The sequence below is a fragment of the Hypomesus transpacificus genome, chromosome 13 (assembly GCF_021917145.1).
Source record: "Hypomesus transpacificus isolate Combined female chromosome 13, fHypTra1, whole genome shotgun sequence".
Classification (NCBI taxonomy): Eukaryota; Metazoa; Chordata; class Actinopteri; order Osmeriformes; family Osmeridae; genus Hypomesus; species Hypomesus transpacificus.
The window spans coordinates 13,509,833-13,528,167 of record NC_061072.1 but is presented as its reverse complement, the minus strand read 5'-3'; the positions used below and the strand labels follow the sequence as shown (position 1 = coordinate 13,528,167).

The following is an 18,335-nucleotide window of genomic DNA, read 5'->3' as shown; positions in this document are numbered from 1 at the left end:
CTCTCTCTGCTCTCCCCTCTCTCTCTCTCTCTCTCTCTCTCTCTCTCTCTCTGTTCTCCTCCTCTCTCTCTCTGTTCTCCTCCTCTCTCTCTCTCTGTTCTCCTTCTCTCTCTCTCTCTCTCTGCGTTCTTTTCTCTTCCAAACTGTGCTATTAAAGAAATAAAGCTGAAAAAAGGCAACAACAAAAGATAGCAACACTATGAGGAAAGATCAAATATGTAAAGTGACATGGAAATACCCGCAGAGTGAAATGTCGTTTAAAATGAGATTGTTAAAGATCTCTAATCAGACAACGTAATGTTACTGGTATAACGAAGAGGAGGTAGGCTAGATATAAATGATAAAGTCATTACAATTGTATTACCCACATACTTAGCTAGAGATGCGTTAATGCAGAATTGTATGTCATTTATTTACAATGGACAACGTCCACATGATAGACATTTCAATTGCCAAATCACATTCACAAGAAAGATTCTTCCACCAATTAGATACAAAAAAGTGTGGGCGAGGCTTATGGCGTCTTCCTCACGAACTGTGACTTCGTACAAATTGTTTATTGTCGACCAAGATGGAGTTCCTTTTAGGAAACCCGTACAGTACCCCAGTGGGGCATTGCATTGGTATGTCATATTTGATACATTCAGAAATATTCCGTTGTAGTGACCCTGCGGTTGTCTTGTCGTTAGGTCGCTTGCTAGCTTTTCTATTAGACTTGCTAATAGCTATGGTACTTAAAAGCTGTACACCAGCTGGCTAGCCTAGCATGATTAGCTGCTCGGCTAGCTGATTCGACAGCTATCCTGCTAGCTGTCTAACTTGATAGCTGTAGCTATTGTAAGAAATGTTTAGAAATATAGTTAGACATATCTAATGCAATATGGAATTGATAATTCAAATACAAGAATCTAGAATATTCTAGCTGTTAGCTCGATAGCCAGACAGCCAACCAAGCACAGTATAACCATTAGCTCTTAGCCTGCTGTGCTAGTCTTCCAGATGTCTGTATTCACATCTAATTATTGTGTTACTACCTTATTAGAAAGAGCCACGGATGGCTCACTACAAAGTGAGGACTGGACCCTCAACATGGAAATATGTGACATAATCAATGAAACAGAAGATGGGTGAGTAGCTAGCGAGAGGATCAAGTTATTGATGAACTACCTATTATACCAGGGGCCTGCACTGTCCAATCAGTTCACTGATCAATCCATTCACTGTTCAAACTACGACATTTAAATCGGCAGTTGCCCTTCCTTGTATTGGCATGTCATTTATTTAGGAAATGACACAGCCAGTCTTTGCTCTCCCCAAGTCTTATCTGGTTCTTGTCTTATCACAACTGTAATGGACTGGAATACGAATCTCACCCAAGAATTATCTTTCATGAACCTTGCATGTCAAGCTTGCAAATGGTTTGATATTTGATAAAAGCACTGTATGTCAAAGCTAGTTTCTTTTGCTTTTATACACACCCAGTTAATCTGTGAATGTGTGACAACAGTAACACAAAGGACTTTTGTGTTCTGTCACATCCCAAGGATGTTCCACCCAGCAATCTATGTGACATGTTTGTGGTTATGTGGCTACAGAACCCACCACACCCTGTGCTGGTGGAAGGAGAAGCCACAGAGGGTGCTGGACAACCGGCGGGAGCAATGTGTTCCACCTTGCTTTGTTGTATAACAGATATTGTAAGATGATTGATATCTTCCAATCTGTTGTTTCCTCAACAAGTTAAGACCTAACAAATAAAATAAGATGTTGTAGCTACTGTACATCAGTCAGAATGATGTCTTTATCTTATGTCTAGACTATGGTCTGTGTAATGGCCCTGTACCCAGTCACCCCTCCTCAAGATTCTCTATCTTGCCCCTTGTTTAACCGTGGGCTGTCTGTCTGTGTGTCTTCAGGCCCAAGGATGCCATTAGGGCGGTGAAGAAGCGACTGAACGGCAACAGGAACTACAGGGAAGTGATGCTGGCTCTGACGGTGAGACGGGGAGAGTAGGGCGGAGAGACGGAAGGACAGGGAGGGTGGAGAGACGGGAGGACAGGGAGGGTGGAGAGACGGGAGGACAGGGAGGGTGGAGAGACGGGAGGACAGGGAGGGTGGAGAGACGGGAGGACAGGGAGGGTGGAGAGACAGTAGGATAGGGAGGGGAGGGTGGAGAGACAGGAGGGCAGGGAGGGGAGGGTGGAGAGGGCACGAGGGGGGAAGGGTAAGAGCTCAGCATGTATCAGGAACCCAGCTGGGGTGACGCAGTGTGCCCTGTTTAGAAGAAAGGACGTGAACACACATTCACATTTCCTTCATTTTAGGGGATTCTGTAATCCAAAGCAGCAGATGAATTGTGCTGATATGAAAGATCTGCAGATACTTAAGGATAATAAGTGCACAGTTCTAATAGTATTTTAGTGGTTAGAGCCATGAACGGTCTGTAATTTTACCAGGCAAGGCAAGTATTGGCATGGCAAAAAATAATAACATCTCAATAACTTTGCAACAATATCATCTACAATTCATTTCAACACATGCTAGATGAAAGCCAAATGCTTTGAATTTGAATGCCGCCGTGCTTGGCAAGACAGAAAAAGAGCTTTGCGTGACAACCTCCAACCCCCGTGTGATGAGGCGTGTCCTCTAACCCGCCCGCTGCTGCTGCCCCTCCCTCAGGTGCTGGAGACGTGCGTCAAGAACTGTGGTCATCGTTTCCACGCCCTCGTCACCAGCAGAGATTTCATCGACGGGGTTCTGGTCAAAATCATCTCACCGAAGAACAACCCCCCCACCATTGTACAAGACAAAGTGCTCGCCCTTATACAGGTATGCGTAGGCGCGTGTGTGTGGAGATTGGGGATGTCGGTTTAGCCGTGAGACACAATTAATCAGCAAATGATGGGTTTCTATTCGTAGCCACATTTAGAAAGCTGAGCTGAGGAGATCAGGCTGGAGTGTTTGTTACCTGAGACTGGAGGGGGGGGGGGGGTCCAGTGTTTTCCACTGGCGCTACACTCGCTGCCATCCAGGAGTGTGTTTGTGTTTGTGTGTGTGCGTGTGCGTGTGTGTGTGTGTGTGAAAGAGAGAGAGATCTCTGGTTACAGCAGCTCAGGTCGCCCTGGCTCTCTGGGCTCAAATTACATCTTCCCCAGAGAGACAGGCAGACAGACAAACAGATGGTGAGATAGAGTAAGAGAAATGATTTATGTCACACACATCATCATCATCACATCGCCCCATGCTTGGTTTATGTTACAAAACCCTCCACCTGTACAGTGATGGAGTCTACAGGGGTGTGGGCGTCGACAGACACGCTGAGAGGTGCCTGCTTGGCTTGAAGCCTCATTGCATAAATTCCATATTATGGGATGGCTGTTGGCTGTCCTAACGGCACTAACATGCTTGTCTCTGTGCCCGTTCCAGGCGTGGGCTGATGCGTTCAGGAGCAGCCCAGATCTGACAGGCGTGGTCCACATCTACGAGGAGCTCAAAAGGAAAGGCATCGAGTTCCCCATGTCCGACCTGGAGACCCTGTCTCCCATACACACCCCCCACCGGGTATGTGTGTGTGTTTGTGTGTGTGAGAGAGAGAGCTAGAGACAAACTGTGAGAGAAAAAGAGGCTTTGGAACAGAAGTGGTGTGGGTGTTTTCACTGACATCCTCCTGTTCCTCTCCTCCCCAGTTGGCCAGCGCACCGGAGGGGGATTCCACCCTGCCCAAGTACAGCGCCCCTCCCCCGCCCCTCCCCAGCCCCCAGCCTCCCCCGCAGGCCGTACCCCACGCTGCCCCACCCTCCTACTCCAGCCCTCAGGTCCCCAACCTCCAGGCCTCGGGATCTATCAACCCCACACCGGAACAGGTACCCTCCCCCCCACACACACACACACACTTAACACTACACGTCGTCATTGAACTGCACGTGAACGAATGACACTATTCCCCATAACCCCTTGCTCCACCCCCAGATCTGCAGGCTTCGCAGCGAGCTGGACGTGGTGCGCGGCAACACCAAGGTGATGTCGGAGATGCTGACGGAGATGGTCCCGGGCCAGGAGGAGCCGTCGGACCACGAGCTGCTGCAGGAGCTGAACCGCACGTGCCGGGCCATGCAGCAGAGGGTGGTGGAGCTCATCTCCTGCGTGGCCAACGAGGAGGTGACCGAGGAGCTGCTGCACGTCAACGACGACCTCAACAACATCTTCCTGCGCTACGACAGGTGAGGGGGGGGCCGCGCTCACACACACACACACACTCACAGACACTCACCTGTCAGGGCACACGCTCGTGCGTATCAGTGCACGTGCACCTCTGTGTCCCTTTACGCATACCCACCTCACATTCACACACACACACACATTCACCTCTATGCCCTTTAGCCATACCCACCACAAACACACACGCACTTAAACAGTCTTACATACACCTGCACCCCTACCAGTGTTGTGTTTTCTGTTACTGTCTCGCAGGTACGAGAGGTTCAGGTCTGGAAGATCTTCCTCTCAGGGTATCAACAACGGGGTGAGGCGCTCTCACTCACACACTCACACACACACACACACACACACACTCGGTCTCCTCCTGGACCCTTCATTTAGTTCCATGTTTACAAATAGAGTTACTAATACGTAACCCTTACGTCTTACATTCGCTCCTCTGTTCCTTCACGTAACCTGAAACACACACACACATTGTTCTCTCATTTTCTCTCATCAGTCCTGTCTGAAACAGCTGTCTGTCTGGAGAGATGTGTCAGACATTGATAGTTTGTGTCTGTCTGCATGCGTCTCTGTGTCTCTGTGTCTGCCTGTGTGTGTGTCTGCATGGCTGTGACACGGTGCAGTGTCTCTGCACACAGGCATGTGCCGACTACTCATCCTGTCTCCCTTTTCTTTCTGTTTCTGTGTCTTTATGGCTAGCTGAGGCAGGCAAGTATTAACCCCCCTCCCCCCCTCTCAATGCACCAAACATCCTCTGCTTGTTTTAGCTGGGTGAGCTGCTGGGAACTGCTGTAGTGCTACAAGCTCCAAGCCTTCAGACAAACTCCATATAACCATGCAGCCACCCACTCCTCCCTACACTGATCTGAGATCAGTACAGTGGATGTGTGCTTGTCACTGCACGATCCATCATACCCTGCACGATTTTCTTACCCGGAAGTAAAGGACCCCATGTATCGTGTATTTACCACAAAATAAGTCAAAGAATGAATTGAAAAAGTGTTGAATTTGAGCTGTGAATTAATGACACAGGCATCGTTTTAACCCAGTTGAACTATATACTGTAGTAACTGCTAGCATATTGAGCAGTCAGTTGCGAGACAGCAACGCAACATCAGCTTACCAGGCATTTGTTCTGGCTAGTGCAGTGACAGTCCTAATGGATATGCTGGTGCCCCCCCCCCCCCTCCTTGTTCCTTAAGGGGAAGCCTCCCAGGACTCAGGTTGTTGTTGTGGTAAATGGCTGTGTTGCTGTCAGACAACCTTGAAAGTTGAGACCGCCCAGCTTCCTGGTTTGTTAGTGTCCAGCAGGCTGCTGTACGCCCCCTTAAGGAAAGCCCATGTCCTGCTGTCTCTGCTCTGTGTGGACCCTGCCATGCTTCTGCTGTTAGCTGAGGGCTGTTTCCTGCCCTTACAGACCAACACACCCAAACCCAGCCCATACCTTCTTGTCTTGTGCTGCTGATGTTTGTTCCTGATTTACAGCGGCCGGCCCCGGGGTCTCCCCAGTCCCAAACCTAATGAGCCATGTTCCGTTTGGAACTGATCCCTGCTTGTTGACCTTGAAACAGTCCCATTTGACAGAGCGTAGCTCAGTTGTTGTCTGAGGAGCATACACATGGAGAGAGTCACTTCTCTCTGTCCTTGTCTCCCTCCCTTCATCCCCCTCTCTCTTCTCCCCCCCAGGTGCTCAGCGAGGCCACGGAGGACAACTTGATCGACCTGGGCCCTGGTTCTCCCGCCGTGGTCAGCAACATGGTGAACGCCCTCCCGCCCTCCAGCCTGCCCCCCTCCCTCAGCGCCCCCGCTGCCAGGCCCTCGTCCCCCGCCTCGCTGGCCTCCAGATTGGCTGGCCTCGGTGTGTACTGCTGCTGCTCTGATTACAGCACAGCCACTCTTAATGACTCTGTGTGTTCTGTAGCTGCTGGGGACAGATTTCCATCCCTTGTATCGACAATAATGTGAGTCTGTGTATCTGTGTGTGTGTGTGTGTGTGTCTGTCTGTGTGTGTGTGTGTGTGCTCGCCAGACGTGGGTGCTGACAGCGTGAGCGGCACTCTGAGCTCCCTGCCCAGCTGCCAACCTCCGGCCCAGGACGACTTTGACATGTTCGCCCAGACCCGGACCGGCGCCGCGACGGAGCCACGCAGGACGTAAGGATGCGGCCGCTACCTCTCACTTCCTGTCAGCCGCCAGGCGTCTGTCTGTCTGTGTGTCTGTGTGTCTGTCTGTGTGTGTGTGTGTGTGACTGTCTGTCTGTGTGACTGTCTGTCTGTGTGTCTGTCTGTCTGTGTGTGTGTGTGTGTCTGTCTGTCTGTCTGTGTGACTGTCTGTCTGTGTGTCTGCCTGTGTGTCTGTGTGTCTGTCGGTGTGTGTGTCTGTCTGTCTGTGTGTCTGCCTGTCTGTCTGTGTGACTGTCTGCCTGTGTGTCTGTGTGTCTGTCGGTGTGTGTGTCTGTCTGTCTGTCTGCTCGCTCCCTCAGACAGCTGGGGAGGGCTTCCTACTGCTCAGTTAGTCACTGTGCTCATTACTGGTTGATTCCCTTGAACCAATACAGAATAATATCAGCCCCCCCTTCTCACCCTCTCTTGTGACCCCCATCTGGCTCAGGGCTCCTGTGGAGGACAGTGTCCCAGGAGCGGGGCTGCCCCCCACCCTGGAGGTACGACAGCCCACTGCAGGAGGGGTAAGTGAGCCAGGGCTGGACTGGGGTGTTACCTGGACGCTTGCTGTGTTGTTGTGTTATCGTGGACCTGCATGTTACCTGGAGACAGCGGTGCATCATCCTAGCTCAGTGTTTGGGAGGACCTGGGCTGGACCTAGATATTACCTGGGCTGGACCTAGATATTACCTGGGCTGGACCTAGATATTACCTGGGCTGGACCTAGATATTACCTGGGCTGGACCTAGATATTTCCTGGGCTGGACCTAGATATTATCTGGGCTGGACCTAGATATTATCTGGGCTAGACCTCGATATTATCTGGCATTACTCTTGCTCCACCTGCAAACAGGCTAGCAAATGCAAACAGGTCCTATCTGCAACTGATAACAAACTGTGTTTTGTTTCAGATGAGATGTGTGTGTGTGGCCTGGTGTTTGTGTGCACCAGTGTGTGTGTGGCCTGGTGTTTGAGTGGTTTCTGCTGTACTTCTTCTTGATAACCTTCCCAGTTACTTAGAAGTCAGCCCTCTACACACCACACCCCAGCATATTGTTCTAAACAGCCTATGAGTTGGTCATCTCTCCGCACCATTTCGGGCCATGCCTGGAATAAGCATGATGAGTGTGTGTGTGTGTGTGTGTGTCCCTTTGACAGTGCTCCATCAAACATTAAGGAGCGTTGAGGTGTACTCTGAATTTGAACTCACCATTGCCAACCAAATGTGTTAATATCATCATAAGTTCTTTCATTTTTTCCTTCAGTTTGAAATCATTTATTTATTTCATTAGACGTGTGCCCTAAGTTGATTTTTCCTTTTTTTTTGTTTCTTATGTTTTCTTTGTTTTTGTTTTGGGGGGACATGTCTGTTTGGCCCTAGGTTCTGGTTGGTCAGTCCTCTGTCATGGATGACATAGAGGAGTGGCTCGGTGCTGATGTGGTGAGACATGATTCTACCTCTGCCTTTTCCTTCCTCCTTATTTTCTTTCTCCCTCCTCCTCCTTTCTCCTTCTCATCTCTTCGTTTTTTCTCGCCTCTCTCTCTCTCTCCCGTCTCTGTTTTTGAGCTGACCATAACATTTTTCTCCTTCCGTTCCCCTTCTAACCAATCACGTGTCAGGATCCACCGTAGCTTCCTGTGCAGCTACTCACAGTGTGTTGTGGTGGGCGGGCTCAGTGTGGAGGGCTCTGCCCTGCCAGGCTGGGTGCATGGGGGTGTTGCTGTAACTTGCATATGATGGTGTGGCCCTGGAATCTAAAGGCCCAATGTGAATGGATTGTGGTGATTGTCCAGAGAAGAGATCTCTCTGGAGGGGGTGTGTGTGTGGGGGTCTATCTCTGCTGTCTGTGAGTTGCAGCATAGAGAACAGCTGCGTCACTGTAGCTTCTTCATCGACTAAATCCTTGGAAGTCTGTCCTTTTCTAATGATCTATGAGTATGGAATATAGGGTGGGGTGATCCATGAATAGACATTTTGTGTGGGGTTCTCAAGAAAGATTTTCCAGATTTTCTCAAGAAAGAATATAACCAGTTTCCTTTACTCCACAGCAAGGGGATGAAGGGGAGGAGGGCGTGACTAGTGAGGGTAAGATACTTTTCCCTTCTCCCGCTGTCTCTCTCCCAGACCAAACCCTCTCCCCCTGCACCCTTACCTTTCCCTAATCATCCGTTTTCCGTTCGCTTACATCCTGCAGAGTTCGACAAGTTCCTGGAGGAGAGGGCCAAGGCTGCAGATATGGTGCCCAGCCTGCCACTGCCCCCTGGTGGAGACCCAGCTGCAGGGCAGGGCACGCCAGGAGGCACGCCAGGAGGCAGCAGGAAGAAGGCCAGCAGGCCGGAGGACTCCCTGTTTGCCATGTAGACCTGTCCTCTCCTCTCCTCCAGCCCTGAGCCCCCAGTCTCTCACCCCCACCAGCCCAGCAGCACTGGCCCCAGAGTGCTGGGTGTCTGTGCACACCCACCCACACACACACACACCATCCGTCTATCTGCTCCTCTGCATCTCATCATCTCACCCCAACCGGAACATCCACCTGATGATTCTGTGTGTGTTTGTGTGCGTGCGCACACGTGTCAGCCCATACAAACTTGTGTTTCCGTTGAATTTGCTACACTACAAACGACTCCCACCGACTGGTCCATTTTGATACACTACCCGATGAAGACACCTACCAGTCTGGCATGGCTGTAACGCACTGAACCCTGCAAGACCATCAACCCTACCCTGTCTGTCTGCCTGCCTGCCTGTCGGATGGACCGGCTGCTCTCTCTTTCAGATGAGACACCCTGTTCTGCCTTGGTGACACGGAGCCATTTCTGGAGCCGATTCCTCAAAACACCTTGTTGCATGCACGGACAAACCCCCACCATTCAATCAAACTCAACTTCCATTTGTCAAAGGGAACTTGAGAGCTAAAGGGACTGGTTCTTAGCATTGAACCTGTAAAGACACCAGTGTAGGGGAGTAACATCATAAATATACAGTCATGAGATATGATGAGTAGGGAATATGCTGGACTGTTTTATTGTGTTGTTTTTTTTAGGTATATAATTCTTGCCCTCCCCAACCAAGTCCATTACACAGTCTCTGGTCCAGGTTCAGATCCCCCTGGGGCCGGTTGGGGTTCAATGCTGTTGTGGTGCTTTGGGTCTGGGTCCGCTGTAGAACCAAGAATCAGCAAGGTTGTGTTTGTGCGTGTGTTGAATCAAGCTTTTAAAGGGACAGATAAAGGGAGTTTGAGTTCAGTGTGAAGAGAACGTTTGAGAAGTCAATCAGCTGCTGAACTTTAAGTGTCTAACCGTCTAGAAAAGGAATCGATGACAGTCAATTCAGTTATCTCTAGATAGGATTTTTTTGTTTTTGCTTTCCATTGCACTGTTTCTAGATTGAGGCTGAATGAAAATCATTAACATGACTAGACGATGCATGGCTCTGGTCCTCAGTCGCATGGCTCTGGTCCTCAGTCACATGGCTCTGGTCCTCAGTCACATGGCTCTGGTCCTCAGTCACATGGCTCTGGTCCTCAGTCGCATGGCTCTGGTCCTCAGTCGCATGGCTCTGGTCCTCAGTCGCATGGCTCTGGTCCTCAGTCGCATGGCTCTGGTCCTCAGTCGCATGGCTCTGGTCCTCAGTCGCATGGCTCTGGTCCTCAGTCGCATGGCTCTGGTCCTCAGTCGCATGGCTCTGGTCCTCAGTCACATGGCTCTGGTCTGTTGACTGAAGGGCTTGCAGGCTAACCAACAAGTCATTTGAGTCCAAACACGTTGGTGTTGATCCACATGCTGAAACACTAGCCCAGTCCTGTTGATGAGATGAGGGAGGTCATGAACATGGATAGAGATGAGGGTACATCAAGCCAGCAGGTGGGCCTGATGACACGGGCCTGATGACACGGGCCTGGTGACACGGGCCTGGTGACACGGGCCCGGTGACACGGGCCTGGTGACGCCGGCCTTCACACGGAGCTCAGTCTGATGGCCGTGCTGTAACTCACTCGCCTGCTGCGTTTAACGGACCAAAGTTTTGCGTGTCTGTTGATTGGTTGTTGTTGAAGGCTTTGTAGGGCTTACAAACAAAATCTATCTCTTGATTCAAAGTAACGTGCCTGATTTCTCTTTTAGAAACCATTCACACGGCATTACAGCGCAATTCTCTGTCATGTATGCAGAAAGCCCATGCTTGGCTTGTTTCACCTCTTAGAATAACACTACTATATCCATGATTTTCAAATGGGCATGGAAGGACTCTGAACTGAATGTTCCCTCTCTCCCTCCAGTAACATAGTACTCCGTCAGTTTGACTGGGATACCGTCTACTGTTGTACCGAGTTATGCAGTCACAATGAGCTCACTACTAGTACGCCCTCCACCGTCAGCCCACTTTGTATGCTTGTTATCAATGAGGGGAACGTCTTGGGACACTAGGAATATGCTAGCTGTAATACATGAGAAAATGTTATTGACACAAGTGTAGGAATAATTTATGAAGCATTATTTTCTTGATCTAGCAGTATTTGAATGATTGTTTTATTGTACAAAAACAGAATGAAATTAACTAATTACTTTATGAGTGGGGATAAATGAATTATTATTTCCATGTCGATTGTGTCGAAAGATGTTTTAATATTGCTACTGTTTATGGAGTTCAAAGGGTTCCTAGCATCCAGTCTTCTGCGTCTGCTTCAGTGTTTGCAAATCCTTCGGGAGGATTCGCCAGGATGAGTTTTGAATCCGGTGAACAACAAACATCTTATTGTAGCAAACGTTGACTCATTAGCTAATGACTTTACCTTTGAGAAGGGAGTCTTGTTTGTTTTTGTGTGTCCTTTTGTTTGTTGAACAACGTGTATATTGTCACCGTGGAAAGGGTTTCTTGGGTTTTATTCAGTGTTTTTACTGCGTTCCGTGTGTGTGTGTGTGTGTGTGTGTACTTTACCCGTAAGGTCAGGCTGTATCCCTGGCAAGGCTATTGGTGGAATAAATGCTGACAGCACTTTGTATCAACAGTTAAAGGAAAGGACTGCTTTAGGATGCTTTCACCAGCATACACTGTCAAAAATTAAGAGCATTTTCATTTATATATATAATGTTGTCATCCCTATACCCACTTATTGAAAGACCGATGTATTTGTTTGGAAATAGTAAAAGGTACATTCATGAGTGTGTGCCATCTTTTTCTTGCTGTCTGCTCTCTCTTTCTCTCCGACTCATGCATGTGTTGAACTCCAATAAAACACTAGCAGTGTGTATTGTATTTTGGCTCTTGCCTTTCTGTACTACACTTCTAAAACACATCTTTGTAATCCAGTATTAGTCTATATAGCTAGCTAGTAAATGTTTTCCATTATTCCAGTCCAGAGTAATGCAGGTTAGGTTGTCATATAGATCCTATTTACCTTGCCTAGAAACCCCTCCCACCCTCCTAAACCCAAGGCCTTCTCTGGCTCTTCACTGAGGGGGGATGAGGAGGGGGCCAGGGCTCTCCCATTGGTTGATGGGAATCACCTCATTCTAAAACATGGCTTCTCTCAGTCTGTCCTCTCTCTATGGTCGGTTTTCCCGGTCAAATAAGAGGGGGTGTGTCATACTTTCCCACCATGCTCTCTCTTTCTCTGTCAGCCACTCTTTCTCTCCCTCTCTTTCTGTCTCTCGTGTGGGCTAGTACAAAGACTCGTTCACACAGTTACTTTGCCCAGTGTTGGTTTCAGGCTTGGTTTACTCTGCTCCGTCCTGTTCTACAATCCTAACTCATACCTGATGCCACTTTGGATCTCCTGAGGTAATTTTGATGTGTTCTTTGAATCCCGGCTTGTGTGTCATTTCATCATGACTAGAATATCTAACGTGTTTCACTTCCATGTTTTACAGAGAGCAGTTTCCTATCCAGTGCAATGTATTGATCATATCATCAACCAATTGAAACTAAGATGAAAGTAATGATGTGTACAGTTTGTCCTAACATAGACGTACTGTATCCTTTTAAAGAACCTGCTAAGGGTTAGGGTGGGTTAGGGGGTTAGGGTGTTAGTGTCCTAAAACAGACGCACTCCAGGCCTCACAATTAATAGAGAAAGGCAACGGATGTGTTTTAAATCGGGGGGTGGTTAAACAATATAAAACGATGAATCAACAAACTAGTTGGAGTGTACCCCTGGCTTTGTGATAGCAGAAGCAGGATGCGTTTGTCAGGATTCAGACTGCATGCACTGACAACATTTTCTGATAATACATTCTCTAATCTGTGGTGACTAGGATGCTCATCTTTCATCATGTCTCCCTCGCAGGAATGGCTTCCACAGAGCAGAGGTATCAGCCATCAGAGCTGTCCATGAACACAAGGGATGATGACATGTTCCTCCTCAGTCCCTCTCCCTCCCCTGGCTTCAATACCAGCTCTCCTCACAGGCCAAGCTGGGATAGCCCTCTAGTGGCTAAAATACAGAAATGGCCTGGTCTTACTGAGAATCACAAGGTGTAGCAATCACCATGTTCAGTCACCGGTCTGAACCACACAAGACCACATAGTCAGTGGATTTGATATGTGTGGATTTGATCTGTGTGTACTACATAACGGTCTATATGTTAGTGTGTGTCTGTTGGACAGAGCTGTGGTGCATTGTAGTTGCATTGCATGTGTAGATCAACCGAGTGCAATGTCTCTGCTGTGCAACACAGAGCTGAACCACAACCTCACCAAGATGGCTGTCTTCATCTGGCTCCCCCTCTTACCAAGAACTGGATTTCTTCATTTAAACCTTGTTTAATATGCATTTACTCACACGTGTTGGTGTATTTTTCTTTTGGGTGTGTGCATGTGTGTGTTTGTATGTGCGTGTGCTGCTGTTTGAAGCAGCCTAGTGTTTACCTTCTAGAATCTAGATGCTCCTGATAAAGGGCTTGATGTTAGTTTACATAATGCTGGAAAACAGCAACAACAACCACTACTCTAATGAAGCCATCAAACAGCACACACTGTTCTGGTCAGGAGCATCCAGCCAACCTTTTAGAATCTTCTAGAGTGCTCTAACCCCTCAAATAAAGCACAGAATACCAGAACATTTCCAACCAAGCTGTCATTTCGTATACAAGCCCCTGACTTCTATTAGATTTCTAATATTCCTTCTTTTACACCCTTCCAGCCATTTAACATTATTATAAGCTTCCACAGTCACTTGGGATGGAGTTCTCAGGGACCACAGGCTCCAACTCTGTAGGCCTTCAGTGTAAACAGAGCCACAGTGACATTGATTGACGTGTTGTTTTGATGTTCTCATTCAAAGCACATTTAAAACCCCATTTAAAATGGTGGCATATTCCATTGATAGCCTAGTTGAATTCACCCCCCAGTGTCTGACTGATAGACAAGGTTCTAAATGTCAGAGGGTGCTGGATGTGTATATGTATGAGGCCTTTCCCCCTCAAGGTATTTGAACACTTTCCATTCATATGGAGCTAATCCCGATATCATTACCCTGTAATCTGCATTGGGGTGTAGGCCCTTGGTAGATGGCTGAGTAGAGCATCTCTTTTATACTCATGTACTGCCCACAGCTCTTGGAAATGATGGTTGTTAGTCAGGTAGTAGAACATTACTGTACACAGTCTACCTCATTACTAAACATAGACCGTCACTATATTAAACAAAAACAACTATTCAAGTGCTCATAATGAGTTCCATAGCCATAGTCACACACCTGCATGAAATCCAATTACGAAGCATAAATGCTTAGAATTAAATGACCTGTTTGTGTTTATGATTTTGTTGTTATATTAACGTTGCACATCATTGCTTTCCCAATTTCCTCCCTCTTCCTTCCAGCTCAGTCTGCACAAAGCCACTGATACAACCAAGTACCAACAGCCCAGTTTTAGCTCATTCAGACAGTACAGTTATCAAGTATCACTACTATGCATGTATTTTATTCTTCCTTATTTGCTAGTATCATAAATGATTTCTGCAATGGCTTGAAAAAAATATTTTAGCCTCAAACTGAATGAAAATTACTGCGAAATCAAGGTTTGGGATTTGGATGAGTACTTTAATAGAGGCCATTCACAGGTACAAGTTACTTTAGCCAGCAGCTACATAATGACAGCATTCACTGACAACACCATAATAATACTGTATGTGCATTGACTTTTAAACCTGCATGCTTGCCTTTTGCCTTTTCTTCCAGTGTCTTAAAGAGACCCCTGCAGCCTCCCAGCATTTTATGCTAAGTTAATTTACCCAAATATATCCACGGCCAGGCAGAGCGACTTGGAACGGCGGCATTCCAGGCGCCGTCACTGGCTCCGTTAATGGAAACTTGCTGATCCATAAAGGCAGCGCTGAGCCAAAAGGAGGCTGGGGGGCAGTTCAAGTAGCAACATTAACACTGCCGATCGATCAGCAGATTTACAAGGAGGCATAAGGTGTGTTTAATTATAATTACGTTGAGGGGGTAGTGCTGTTATGGCGGCAGGTCCCTGCGTATTTGAATAGGGTCACATCTTGGCTTCACCTTGCAAGTGTAATGCTATATTAAATGCCACTCATGTTACAGCGTGTTGAGAGGCGTCCTGATGTAGTCACGGCATAATATAAAGGTTAAATTGAAATATGTCTACTTCAAACAGCAGAGAAACAGCCGATGATTGATATCCTTTGTGAGGGAAATAAATGTTAACAGGTCCCTAGTTTGTGAGTGTTAAACTCTTACCTTTATGAATGATATCAGAATAGGGCTGTCTGGGTTGGGTGGACTGTGGCCTTCTAACTGGTTTGAAAAGGTCAATAGAAAAGATAAGCATTATTGGAGAAAAAGTGGTCTGACTGATAATAAATGGCCTCCAAGCTCCTTAGTGTAGATCCTAGTTTTTATAAAACACGATTTCTTTCCAATACATGGCCTCCAAGCTCCTTAGTGTAGATCCTAGTATTTATAAAACACGATTTCTTTCCAATACAGTAAAGCTAATCTAGCACAGGACACAGTGGATTATCACAAGTGTTGGAATGTACACATTTCAAGTTAGTTGTGTGAGTGACTGTACATGAATGCATGATGGACTGGCCCACTGCATGCACAGCAAAGATCCAGAAAAGAACACTGTACTGTACCTCTTCACAGTCCATCTCTTTGTAGTCAATACAACTCTTGTACTATTAACTGTCTTTGGATGTCCTTCATTTTCCCATTTTAGACACAGAGCAATAGGGTCTGTTCTAGAACTTTCCTTTCCTTCTAGAACATCCTCAAAGGGTCCAGAAATGCAGGTTGAGGTGCTGGGGCTCCAGAGCATGTATGGGGGCGGGAGGAGGGGGTCTGAACCCAGGAAGAGGAGGGGCCGGAGTGGACAGGATGTAATCGATGCTAAACTTGATCTCAGATTCTGGTTTGTTATTCTGGTGGGCCTGGTTTGGGTTGAGCTGGATCTGTGGCTGAGTGGGTCTGTGGCTGGGGGTCAAAGGGCAAGGGGATGAGTCAGCGTCAGAACGCCGGCCTGAGGGTCCATGCTGATTGTTGCTGATACGGTCACTGCTGTTGTTGTTGTCAACGCGGAGAAACGACTCGCCCGAATCCCGGAAGCCCATCTTCATGTTGCGTCGACGGCGCCGGCGGCGGAAGTTTCCGTTCTCAAACAGGTCCAGCATGGACTCGCAGCCCGCCGCGAAACTCCAGTAGTTCCCTTTCCCCTTCTCGTTCCCCTCTGTTCTTGGAACCTGGGAATGCACACACACAATGAGTACTGAACACTGTCCTGGACCCACTGTACTGTTCATTTCCAACCCCTATATTATCTTCATGCAAGCATTGTCAACAGTGTGGTAATATTACACGTAGGACTAACATACAGGATCACAGTCTGACATTTGGTAATTATTTAACATCCTTCACAGGCTTAAATCCATCTTTATTTGCTGTTGCTATAAAACAGAACATCTTAAATATAAGAACAGATATAAGGATATATTTCTCAATTTTCAAACACCTCCACTTGCATTTATGGACCCTCCGAGGATGTTAAAATAATTGAAACATTGTGACAGGTACAGGGCTGTACCTTGATGAAGCAGCTGTTGAGGGAGAGGTTGTGCCGTATGGAGTTCTGCCAGGCCCGCTGGTTGGACCGGTAGAAGGGGAAGCGCCTCATGATAAACTCGTAGATCCCAGACAGAGTGACTCGCTGGTCCGGGCTCTGCTGGATTGCCATGGCAATGAGGGCTATGTAGCTGGAACACAGACACATTCAACACTGAATCGTTTTTAAAAATCTTTTATCGCCTTTATGGGATTTTAATCATTACTTTATGTTACTGGGAGAGAGTAAGAGAGATTGTTTGTTTTAAGGGCATTAAGACAGCAGTGCAATAAATTATGCGTAATCACCAGACAGGGTCCATTTTCTGGCTGTCTGTGAGAATATTATTATTGTCCCTCAAACAAAACACTTTTATAATTCATGAGTTTACATTCGATGGGTATTATTTTCCCATTAATTCTAGAGAGAATAACTGTTTACAGTACAATGGGAATAGCCTTTCCCTTAAATGTCAAAATGTTTTAAAAGGCATGCGAAATCAAATTATGATATAGAATAAAGTTTTGTAAAATACATATTCTAATTCAGTAGAATTAGGTATTGCACTAAATTGTTAACTTTGATCTAATAAATTAAGTCATATATTATCCAGTCCAAATGTTTTTATAGCATTGATATGTTATTATTTGTGAAATTAGGCTAATAATTAAAATAAGAATGGGAAAACATGAACATGAATAATAGGCTATATATACATACAAATAAAAAAGAATAATAATAAAGTTTGAATATTTCCAAACACAAGCACCATACCTGTAAGCCGGTCGGCCGATTTTCTTGTCTTCATCCGTGCTGCTGGATGGGTAGCCGTCTCCATCATAGTTAAAGCAGTTATATGGATACTGCGAGTTATCAAACATATCTTCGCTCCCAGGCTGACTAGCATTAGACTGCTTCATCTAATTCAAATAAATTACAACTTCTTCATATACCTGCGGCGAGGAAACAATCCAAGAACACCTCTGTGAAGTTGAAAAGGTAGGCTATATCAACATACGTCAGGTTCGAACTCAATGAAGTATATGATTCCTGCTTCGTTCTTGCTTGTTGTGGGTCCCCAGGAGCCCCCCTCCCCTCTTTCCATCAGTACAGAGAGGTGGTCCCCATATCCCTGCGTCGATAAGGCAGCTAATTGCTTGGCCAGCGAATAGGCTACCGCCTGCTGAACGCATGAACCCGGGGCGTCATCAACTGGACACCGGACAATTCCTTTTCTCCTCGGCTGATTCTGGGTGGTCTCGGTCGCAGTCAGAATGTTGACTTGTTTTGTTTCTTTTTCTAGTCTATCCAATACTAACAAACAAACTCCTTACATGTCTCTCATTTTCTCTTTGGGATGTGTGTTTCTGTCTGCTAATTCCGACCACAGCTTTTGGGCACCATGCGTTACAGGCGTTTTACTCTGGAGGAGTTTTGTAGATGCAATCTATAATGCTGCATAATGGCCATAAATTGCGTTTCCGTGACTGAAAGGGGGGGGGGGGGATGTGTAGCCTACTTCGAAGTGCTCTAAACGGGACTTTTGGGGCTCTCCCGTGAGCAGAGGGAGACCGGAGAAACAGCCTGCGGCGTGAGGCCTGCGTGTGTGGCCTCTGATGCGCAAGATAGACCGCTGTAACGGCCCTTTGTGCGCCTCTACCGATGCGATCACAGCCATTTATAAGCACAGTTGTGTTTACTTCTTGTATATTAACAGAGCAATTGAAAAAACTGTCAACAAGCATTGTCAATTGTAGCCCAATTTTCATTAATGAGAATAGTTATTATTTAAATCTTGCCCCGGTGAACTGAGTTTTGTGGAGCCCTGGCAGCTCAGTGGTTAAGCATGTGCAACATGTAAACTGGGCTAAGCCTAAAGGTCTTTGGT

General features: G+C 47.0%; 2 protein-coding genes across 4 annotated transcripts; one reads left to right on the top strand and one right to left on the bottom strand.

The window, feature by feature from the left end:
- The first annotated feature begins 495 nt into the window (after window positions 1-495).
- tom1l2 (target of myb1 like 2 membrane trafficking protein) lies at window positions 496-11,636 on the top strand. 3 transcript variants are annotated; one of them, XM_047033149.1, is made up of 14 exons: window positions 498-623; window positions 1,043-1,127; window positions 1,917-1,995; window positions 2,680-2,829; window positions 3,427-3,561; window positions 3,687-3,863; window positions 3,970-4,220; window positions 4,471-4,522; window positions 5,908-6,079; window positions 6,250-6,373; window positions 6,831-6,906; window positions 7,764-7,823; window positions 8,432-8,468; window positions 8,578-11,636. In XM_047033149.1, exons 1-14 carry the CDS (start codon window positions 572-574, stop codon window positions 8,742-8,744), a joined length of 1,617 nt encoding a protein of 538 aa, XP_046889105.1. In that variant the 5' UTR covers window positions 498-571; the 3' UTR covers window positions 8,745-11,636. The 3 variants fall into 3 exon arrangements, 2 of the variants coding, with proteins under 2 accessions (XP_046889105.1, XP_046889106.1); XR_006957010.1 differs by having other exon boundaries at window positions 496-623; window positions 7,764-8,468; window positions 8,578-8,639; XM_047033150.1 differs by lacking the exon at window positions 7,764-7,823.
- Window positions 11,637-12,673: 1,037 nt separating this feature from the next.
- foxl3 (forkhead box L3) lies at window positions 12,674-17,904 on the bottom strand. Its single transcript, XM_047033154.1, has 3 exons — window positions 17,222-17,904; window positions 16,430-16,598; window positions 12,674-16,088 (listed from the first exon to the last, which is right to left on the bottom strand). Exons 1-3 carry the CDS (start codon window positions 17,365-17,367, stop codon window positions 15,621-15,623), a joined length of 783 nt encoding a protein of 260 aa, XP_046889110.1. The 5' UTR covers window positions 17,368-17,904; the 3' UTR covers window positions 12,674-15,620.
- Between the last annotated feature and the right edge of the window lie 431 nt (window positions 17,905-18,335).

What these genes read in the sequence shown, in the direction of transcription:
- tom1l2 (XM_047033149.1), top strand. Translation starts at nt 572, where the DNA reads ATGGAGTTCCTTTTAGGAAACCCGTACAGTACCCCAGTGGGGCATTGC. An exon ending in AAGTGCTCGCCCTTATACAG is followed by an intron (nt 2,830 to 3,426) that starts GTATGCGTAGGC and finishes TGCCCGTTCCAG; the next exon opens with GCGTGGGCTGATGCGTTCAG. An exon ending in AGTGGCTCGGTGCTGATGTG is followed by an intron (nt 7,824 to 8,431) that starts GTGAGACATGAT and finishes TTTACTCCACAG; the next exon opens with CAAGGGGATGAAGGGGAGGA.
- foxl3 (XM_047033154.1), bottom strand. Translation starts at nt 17,367, where the DNA reads ATGAAGCAGTCTAATGCTAGTCAGCCTGGGAGCGAAGATATGTTTGAT. An exon ending in ATCGGCCGACCGGCTTACAG is followed by an intron (nt 16,599 to 17,221) that starts GTATGGTGCTTG and finishes TCTGTGTTCCAG; the next exon opens with CTACATAGCCCTCATTGCCA. An exon ending in TCAACAGCTGCTTCATCAAG is followed by an intron (nt 16,089 to 16,429) that starts GTACAGCCCTGT and finishes GTGCATTCCCAG; the next exon opens with GTTCCAAGAACAGAGGGGAA.